The following is a 9,685-nucleotide window of genomic DNA, read 5'->3' on the forward strand; positions in this document are numbered from 1 at the left end:
CCGCGAATCGCGGGGCATTGTATCAATGGAATAAGGGGGGATAGGTTCCCGGCAGTTAGGGACCTTGGAAAAATACCGCGAATAGTGGGGCATTGTATCAATGGAATAAGGGGGGGATAGGTTCCCAGCAGTTAGGGACCTTGGAAAAATACCGCGAATGGCAAAGCCGTGAATAGCGGGGCATTGTATCAATGGGATAAGGGGGGATAGGTTCCCGGCAGTTAGGGACCTGGGAAAAATACCACGAATAGTGGGGCATTGTTTCAATGGCATAAGGGGGTGATTGGTTCCTGGCAGTTCGGGACCTGGGGAAAATACCGCGAATGGCAAAGCCGCGAATAGTGGGGCATAGTATCAATGGAATAAGGGGGGATGGGTTCCCGGCAGTTAGGGACCTGGAAAAAATACCGCGAATAGTGGGGAATTGTTTCAATGTAATAAGTTGGTGATTGGTTCCTGGCAGTTAGGGACCTGGGAAAAATACCGCGAATAGTGGGGAATTGTTTCAATGGAATAAGGGGGTGATTAGTTCCTTACAGTTAGGGACCAGGGGAAAATACCGCAAATAGTGGGGAATTGTATCAATGGAATAAGGGGGGATAGGTTCCCAGCAGTTAGGGACCTTGGAAAAATACCGCGAATAGTGGGGCATTGTATCAATGGAATAAGGGGGTGATAGGTTCCCAGCAGTTAGGGACCTTGGAAAATACCGCGAATGGCAAAGCCGCGAATAGCGGGGCATTGTATCAATGGAAAAGGGGGATAGGTTCCCGGCAGTTAGGGACCTGGGAAAAATACCACGAATAGTGGGGCATTGTTTCAATGGCATAAGGGGGTGATTGGTTCCTGGCAGTTCGGGACCTGGGGAAAATACCGCGAATGGCAAAGCCGCGGATAGTGGGGCATTGTATCAATGGAATAAGGGGGGATAGGTTCCCGGCAGTTAGGGACCTGGGAAAAATACCGCGAATAGTGGGGAATTGTTTCAATGGAATAAGGGGGTGATTGGTTCCTGGCAGTTCGGGACCTGTGGAAAATACCGCGAATATTGGGGCAATCAATGGAATAAGGGGGGATAGGTTCACGGCAGTTAGGGAACTGGGAAAAATACCACGAATAGTGGGGCATTGTTTCAATGGAATAAGGGGGTGATTGGTTCCTGGCAGTTAGGGAATTGGGGAAAATACCGCGAATGGCAAAGCCGCGAATAGCGGGGCATTGTATCAATGGAATAAGGGGGGATAGGTTCCCAGCAGTTAGGGACCTGGGAAAAACACCGCAAATGGTAAAGCCACGAATGTTGACATCACAAATTGTTTCATTGGGAAAAAAGGGAGGAGGGGGGCACAAAAAGTACACACAAAACAAAGGAATGGAATTTGTGAATAAAAACACTTCAGAGGGCGATCAGACAACAACATGAAAAGGAAATTAAAAAACACAAAACATTTTACACATCAAATGGCAATCCAATTGGGGATAAACGAATACTGGGTCTGAAGGAAGTGATGGTCAAGCACAGGTAGACAAGATTAGAGACGTTTGTAAGTGTGTGCACAGACTTACCTGCCACACAAGCACACTTGTTGTTGCACTAAACTCACTCTGGCAATGAGCACACTTCAGGGAGATTGTAACTGGATCCTGAGTGCTTGTGGTTAGGTGTTCCTGTGGAGCCGTTGCTGACGCAACAGTGGGAGAAGGGTACGATTCTGTAATTGAGGGACCAGCTATTGGCCTCGGATGGGGGAAACTGTAAGATGGAGGAGTCGGCGGTTGGTGAGTTGGGAACGATGAGGGAGAGGGTTGGGCAGGTGTGCTGGGAAGAGAGCGACGGCTAGTGGCCTTTGGAAGTATGAGGAACAGTCGCTGGGAAGTAGTGGTGGTAGTACAGGAAGTGGTGGTGGTAGCAGTAGTGGTGGCAGCAGTAGAGGTGGAAATGTTGGATACAGGAGGTTGGAGTCCCTCACGATGGAATTGAAGGGAAGAGTCACTGCAAAGATGACGGGACCCAGAAGGAAGCATGGTCTCATGACGAGCCTAAGGGGAGAGAAAATGGAATTGTGTGAACTCATGAGAACACTTTATAACGTATGCTCGAACTGCGAGCACAATGGAAAGTGAAGCACACTGGGAAACAAGTTTCTGAAATGCCTTGCAAGTTTGAACATTCATGGTGAAAACATTGCATTAAATTAAACCCCTCTCCTTACCCCTCCCATCTTGCCCATCATCCTAACTCTGCTCTTGGCACCTCTTCACTGCCTTCTGCTTCAGTATCAGCTCCTCCTCTGTTGTCCCACACTGTGTGGTGTTCTAACATCTGTGCGCTCCATTCTAACCAAACAGACATCTCACTCTCTCAAGCAGTACACTCATCACCACAAACATACTCCTTCCTTCCTTTCAGCACACCTCCCCCTCTTCCCAGCCCCTCAAATATTGTACCTCCCCCTGCCCTCTCCCTTCTTCACAAGACCACAACCAAGTCTCATCCTTCCCCTCTCCCTCCTACTCTTCGGCCATGCCTGATCTCATCGTCTCTCCTCCCTCTCGAAGCAACCTTCACACTCTTCCCCCTCCAAGCATCCCTCTCACCTTTATCAAAAACTCCCCTCACACATCTCCCTCAACTCTCCCCTCTCACCCTTCTCTCAATTCCCAATGTTGCCCCCCCCCACAAAGCTGCCTCCTTCCCCTGCCCTCTCTCTTCCATCTCATCACTCCACCTCCTCCAATCTTCAACTGCCCTCTGCCCCCTTTCTTATTACTCCCCACTGTACCTCAACCCATCACCACCGAGCCTTTTCTCCTCTTCATCCGGCCCTCTCATCCCACCTCTTCCACAATCCCCCATACTCTTTCAACAACTCTCCTTCCCCCCCTCGTCCTCCACTCCCCTTCCCCTTCCATCCCTCCTGCACCCAAAGCCTCCTCCCTCTCCCTCTTCTTTAACAGCATCGACCTCAAATATCCGGGGCCTTCACTCAAACCTGACAGATCTTTCCATGCAAGTTGCCACTGACAAACCAGACATGATCTGCTCGTTGTTCTCTTTGCTTGTTGCATCCATTCGTCCCACGACCCCATCATCTATGCTTTGCCATCTCCCCTCTGTCACCTCACCCTTCCAAGAGCCAATATTTTTGTTTTAAAAAAGCAAGAAAAATACTTGTTGAACACCCCACATATAAATGCAACTTCTTGTGCAAGGGAGAAGATGACTCTGGGGCACACCTGAGATAGCTTGCCGGATACATCACCGCCAACAAAAGGCTTAGCCACACCAGTAACTGCGTTTCCCTCCTCGTGTCGGGACAGGCAGCCAGAACTGCAGAACTCCAGGAAAGTGTCGCCATCAGGGACTTCAGCAACAACACTCTGTTTACCACCGGGCTGCATCTCACTGAACACAGATCAAGAATCAAAATTTCGGTTTGGTTTTTCATTTTTAATATGGCACACACACAAATCGAAGAACAGCAACTTGAAAAAGCGCAACTAAAAAAAAATATATATATAATAATTAATTAATAAAATCGAGAACCCCTCCCCCACCCTTCCTCTCCCAGTTTACTCCAAGAGAGTAAGAGCTGAGAACGTCCGTGCAGACCCTGAGGATGTCCACTCTGAGACAGAAACAATGGAATTTCTGAGCCTGTAAATTTTGGGAAGTAATTGTGCATTTTACACAATGTGGTTTTGTAACTGTGGATAAAGATTTGTCAAACTATCAACTATCAGCTCAATGCCAAATACAATCGCGACAGGAAGCCAAGATGTTGAATTTACAAGGACAATCCTCGTGAATGTGCTCATCATAAACCTTGACTGGATTCATATCGTGACTGCAAGACAGTGGAGACACTGTAAGCTATCACAACAAGGCAGATAGTGTAAAGGATCACACAATGCCGGAATTTTTTTTTGGTATACATCGTCGAGGCTCGTGGAAGATCTAGGATCGGTACACTGAACGGATCAGGACGCACAGGACAAAATTTGCAATGAACCGCAGAGAGAGGAGGGGGAAACACCAACATCAGAGCAGAAAGCCAAGGTGGGGAGGAATGGGGGGCATGAGAGGATGCATGGGGTGGACAAGTTTGATGGACAAATTTCCATCACAGAATTTCTTTCAAAAATGATCAAAATAATGAAGTGCATTTCCAAGAGCGTGCCGCGGCACGTTGCCCACCGAAGGCGGGCCGAGAACCGTACTCCCGCCTGGAGGGCGGCGATGCCCGCTCGTTGTAATAATTTTGAAAAGAGAGACGTGTAAAACTCCAGGAGACAAGAGTGGCTCCACCACCCTTCAGGGTTGCACGCTGTCTTTGAGAAAGTCTGATACTTCCACTGGATTTACAAAATCTGCCGTACTCCCCCATTTTCTTTCATGACATCATCTTTCTCCCAGAGTCGTCAGGTTCTCCGGTCAATTCATCTTTGCATCATTATACATACTTTCACCGAGTTTGACTTCGATCCCTTCAGTCGTTCTGAAGTTATCGTGGTAACGACAAGCTATTACAGACGGACGGACGCACGCACAGACTGGATGGAAAACCCGACAATATAATGCCTCTGGCAACGTTGTCGGTGGACGCATACAACTACTCGTGTCCACATCTTCACCAAAATCGAATCATTTCGTCCTTGTCATGTACTCAACCTCTCCACCAAATTTCGTCCGAATCCGCTCACTACGTTCCTTATTTTACTCCTTTCCCTTTCCCATCAAAATCTCACCGATGACAGCCGGCACATCGTCTTGGTTGTAGCTTCCCCTGAGCATATAGTCGATCGAAGAATTTAACGACGCAGGCATGAGAGCAGAGGAGGTCCTGCGAGTGTTTATTCTTGAAAGCAGTCTGCTGAGGTTGAAAACGTGTCATGCAGTGGGAACAGCGAGGTAGCCTTGCCCTCAAACGGGCACGGTGTTTACGTTGTCTCAAATCTGCTTCAGGACACAAAGTGGAGAGGAAGAAAAGAGATAAAACAATGAGAAGAGCGTAAACAAAGAGGGCATTCATGGGAGATCAGTGGTGAAAATATTTTTTTTTAAAGAAATGAGGAAGAGGGGACGTGCTGTATCCCTGACGATGTGACAAAATGTATTGTTATGGTCGTCCGGCCATCGAATCCGGCGAGTCAGCTCAATGTGACCATAATGGTCGACTGCTTCGGGGTCTTCCCTGCCAGATTACGCGTACAAGGCTATGATAGAGTACAGATTATAATGGAAGTGCTGAATTGGCCCAGCGTTAAACCGATCAGGCATCGCGCGTCTTGATGCTACTTAGGCTGAGCAAGCCCGATTCCTAACGTGGTCTGGATATGCGGCATTATATGCTTCAGCCAATTATCCCTCAACGAGTCTTTCTTAATCAACGCAACATCCAGAATTCAAGTCTGAGAGCAGGACTATTAAATAAAGGAACAATGGTAATGTGGAAGGGAACACAAGGAAGGCAATAAATATGTAATAAGTAAACACAACTCTCTCAAACCCCCTTATCCCGACCAATTCTCGTGCCCGACGAAACCAACGAACACACGGAGATCTTCAAATAACTAAGTCCTTTAGGCAATTAGACACACCACGACAGAGAGATAAAGAGGGAAGGATAAGACAGAAGTACTGTGCGGCTGCATGATGATTTGGGTCCCGGATGCTCTGGCAGGGAAACGGCCCATCCCATTCCCGAGGTCTGGTCCGGAGGAGAGGAGAGAGTGCGGCTTTGGTTTGCAGGAGCGAGCCGTTAGGCTTCTACACCGGTCTTTGTCTGAGTGGTAATACCCATAATGCTTCACACAACGAAGACACAAATTCACAGAGAAGTTCGCAGGAACAGTTCACAAAAGTTCGCAAAGTTGAAGTTCCATCAATTGGTTGATTTTACAATTTTATGTTCTATATATTTGACGTTCCTCAAAAAGGCGATTAACCCGTAATGCAGATTCACCGCTCGGACAGCAGGGTTTGCACAGATTTTCTCCAGTTTGTGACGACGCGAAAGGCAGTGCTCCTAAAAGGTGAAGAGGGTTTGGAGTAACAATTGAGGAAAGAAAGATACACAGGCAACAAAGGCAAAGCAGGTAACAAGGCTCTTACCACCTTTCCCAGACGCCTCGCTAGACACCGCACAGATTTCAAGGTCATCCTCTTCTTCCATCGGTGTTGTTGCTGCTGCAGCTGGAGTATCCATTAGCTCTGCATCCAATTCTCCTTTGTCAGCAATTTCTTTCCTTGTCTCTCCTTCCAACAATCCATATGCTTTTCTCTTTGTCGCACCGTGTTGATTTGATTTTCGATTTGTTGCACCATCTTGATCTGCCTTTCTCTTTGTTGCACAATGCTGATTTGATTTTCTTCTTGTTTCACCATCTTGATCTGATTTTCTAAATGTTTCACCATCTTGATCTGATTTTCTATTTTGGACACTACCTTCTTCTTCCACCTTCATTCCCACTGTTTGTTCACCTTTATTCTCTGCAGCTCTCTCCACTTTATTCACCTTCTCGTGATCATCAGAATATTTCCCTTCCGACTCATCATCCTTCGATTCTTGCTTGACACGGAGAATTTCCCCGAACCGAGAACTCCTTTCTCTTGGTTTTCCACAATGCTGATCTTTCCTTGCAGTCTCCCCCATGCCGATCCCAAGACTCTCTGATGTGCCAACCCCCCAAGATACACCTGAGATTTCAAACGCACTACCTGGCTCCACATGCACCAACTCTCTCAATTCCCAACCTCTCGGTTTATTTGTTTGTGTTGCACACCTGACCCTCTCTCCACCACTCAAACCACCCAACGTCTCCCCCATTGCATGTTCCTCCCCGTCTGTCGCTCCCAAAGTGTCTTCATTCCCTTTTGGCACATCCACTCCTCCTAACATTCCCAAAACATCATCCGCCTTGTCCACATTTTCTCCTTCGTGTCCCTCCATACTCGAGCGCCTCTCTCCACCACTCAAACCACCAACCGTCTCCCCTATTGCATGTTCCTCCCCGTCTGTCCCTCCCAAAGTGTCTTCATTCCCTTTTGGCACATCCACTCCTCCTAACATTCCCAAAACATCATCCGCCTTGTCCACATTTTCTCCTTCGTGTCCCTCCATACTCGAACGCCTCTCTCCACCACTCAAACCACCAACCGTCTCCCCCATTGCATGTTCCTCCCCGTCTGTCCCTCCCAAAGTGTCTTCATTCCCTTTTGGCACATCCACTCCTCCTGACATTCCCAAAACATCATCTGCCGTGTCCACATTTTCTCCTTCGTGTCCCTCTATACTTGAACGCCTCTCTCCACCACTCAAACCACCAACCGTCTCCCTCATTGCATGTTTCTCCCCGTCTGTCCCTCCCAAAGTGTCTTCATTCCCTTTTGGCACATCCACTCCTCCTAACATTCCCAAAACATCATCCGCCGTGTCCACATTTTCTCCTTCGTGTTCCTCCAGACTCGAGCGCCTCTCTCCACCACTCAAACCACCAACCGTCTCCCCTATTGCATGTTCCTCCCCGTCTGTCCCTCCCAAAGTGTCTTCATTCCCTTTTGGCACATCCACTCCTCCTAACATTCCCAAAACATCATCTGCCGTGTCCACATTTTCTCCTTCGTGTCCCTCCATACTCGAGCACCTCTCTCCACCACTCAAACCACCAACCGTCTCCCCTATTGCATGTTCCTCCCTGTCTGTCCCTCCCAAAGTGTCTTCATTCCCTTTTGGCACATCCACTCCTAACATTCCCAAAACATCATCCGCCGTGTCCACATTTTCTCCTTCGTGTCCCTCTATACTCGAACGCCTCTCTCCACCACTCAAACCACCAACCGTCTCCCCCATTGCATGTTCCTCCCCGTCTGTCCCTCCCAAAGTGTCTTCATTCCCTTTTGGCACATCCACTCCTCCTAACATTCCCAAAACATCATCCGCCTTGTCCACATTTTCTCCTTCGTGTCCCTCCATACTCGAACGCCTCTCTCCACCACTCAAACCACCAACCGTCTCCCCTATTGCATGTTCCTCCCTGTCTGTCCCTCCCAAAGTGTCTTCATTCCCTTTTGGCACATCCACTCCTAACATTCCCAAAACATCATCCGCCGTGTCCACATTTTCTCCTTCGTGTCCATCCATACTCGAACGCCTCTCTCCACCACTCAAACCACCAACCGTCTCCCTCATTGCATGTTCCTCCCCGTCTGTCCCTCCCAAAGCGTCTTCATTCCCTTTTGGCACATCCACTCCTCCTAACATTCCCAAAACATTCGCCATGTGCACATTTTCTCCTTCGTGTCCCTCCATACTCGAGCGCCCCTCTCCACCACTCAAACCACCAACCGTCTCCCCCATTGCATGTTCCTCCCCGTCTGTCCCTCCCAAAGCGTCTTCATTCCCTTTTGGCACATCCACTCCTCCTAACATTCTCAAAACATCATCTGCCCTGTCCACATTTTCTCCTTCGTGTCCATCCATACTCGAACGCCTCTCTCCCGGCTCGATCTCCCTCCCGAAACTACGAGATCGCCCAACAGGAGGCCTTCGTCACCAAATCCATCTTCCAGGTCGATTTCTTCCTCTCCTCCAGGAATTTCACAACCTGGAATTCTCACACGAAAACAAAAATGGAAAATTAAATTAAATCCTTCAAACACCATCATTAATTATTTATTTAACATTCACGCTGACCGACGTCCTTCGGTGCTGTGAGGTTCCTCTTCTTCAAATAAACACTTACACACCGTTCCTTGAATGTTCGTGAATGTTCTGATTCCAAATTATAGCGAACATAGTGAGCTTCATACTCAATGCGTGCACATGAGAGAATAGGAAACAACAACAGCACAATACCCTGGCAATTTGGAATCCGTGTCGTTGGCGATGACCCTTTTGCTTCCGGTTTTTTTTACTTCCGGTTTTTGTCATGGGGAATGATGCATGCCGGGAGATAAAGGCATCGTCGGAGACATGAAAGGCCCAAATAATATCAGACATGGTGTATATTTCCTCCACTGATTTTTAATAAAGATATCTCCCGCATCAACAAAAAATATTTTTTAATCGTGATTTACATTATTTGATCGCTGATCCCGAATCCAGGCCGAAGTAACCGGAAATTGCAGCATCGAATGTAAGAAGAATTCTACGTTCGCTTCCAGGCTTTGTCTATTCCATATTATAATTATAACTTACTTAAAAAGACGAAACTTGAATGTTACGTTCACTCTGCAGTCAGTAACTTCACCGCCGCCGCTCCATGGCGAAAATCCCTCAGACACCACAGTTTGAAACTCCGAGCACGAACCGGATGTGGTTTCCTCCACTTCCTGTTTCCCTCCGTGAGGTAAACCACTCACAGACTCCATCCGTCATTGTCCATTTGTATTATATTCGCCTCAGAAAGTATCACTTCGGGGAGAGGAGAGGACGTGTTGGGGTTCGAATGGACCTCATGTTTCATTTAAAAAAAAAAAACAACAAACCCGATCGATCACCGCTTGAGTTTTCCTCATAATATTGTTGGTCACGTGGTTGGGCGGTGGCGAATCTGCCGGCGAGAAACTGTGACTTGACAAGGACGTGATCACGTGGTTATGGCGGTGGCGAATCTGCCGGCGAGAAACTGTGACTTGACAAGGACGTGATCACGTGGTTCTCTTCTCTCGAGGACACCCCAT

The 9,685-nt window shown here is 47.9% G+C and overlaps 1 protein-coding gene across 5 annotated transcripts in view; it reads right to left on the minus strand.

Moving 5' to 3' along the window:
- LOC147008392 (uncharacterized) overlaps positions 1–9,685 on the minus strand; it is a 19,895-nt gene extending 10,210 nt beyond the window's left edge. Inside the window, exons 1-5 of one of the 5 annotated variants that reach the window (XM_085864714.1) lie at positions 9,201–9,685; positions 6,119–8,615; positions 4,750–4,957; positions 3,238–3,406; positions 1,567–2,040 (exon numbers count right to left, since the gene is read on the minus strand). In XM_085864714.1, coding sequence (XP_085720840.1) covers positions 1,567–2,040; positions 3,238–3,406; positions 4,750–4,957; positions 6,119–8,483 — 3,216 coding nt within the window. In that variant the 5' untranslated portion in view covers positions 8,484–8,615; positions 9,201–9,685. Of the gene's footprint in view, positions 1–1,566; positions 2,041–3,237; positions 3,407–4,749; positions 4,961–6,115; positions 8,616–8,745; positions 9,163–9,200 lie in introns of those variants that run through there. The other 4 variants (XM_085864710.1, XM_085864709.1, XM_085864713.1 and 1 more) reach the window with 4 other exon arrangements.

This window comes from Eptatretus burgeri, chromosome 19 (genome assembly GCF_056783735.1).
Source record: "Eptatretus burgeri isolate ZD-2024b chromosome 19, Ebu_testis_v1, whole genome shotgun sequence".
Lineage (NCBI taxonomy): Eukaryota > Metazoa > Chordata > Myxini > Myxiniformes > Myxinidae > Eptatretus > Eptatretus burgeri.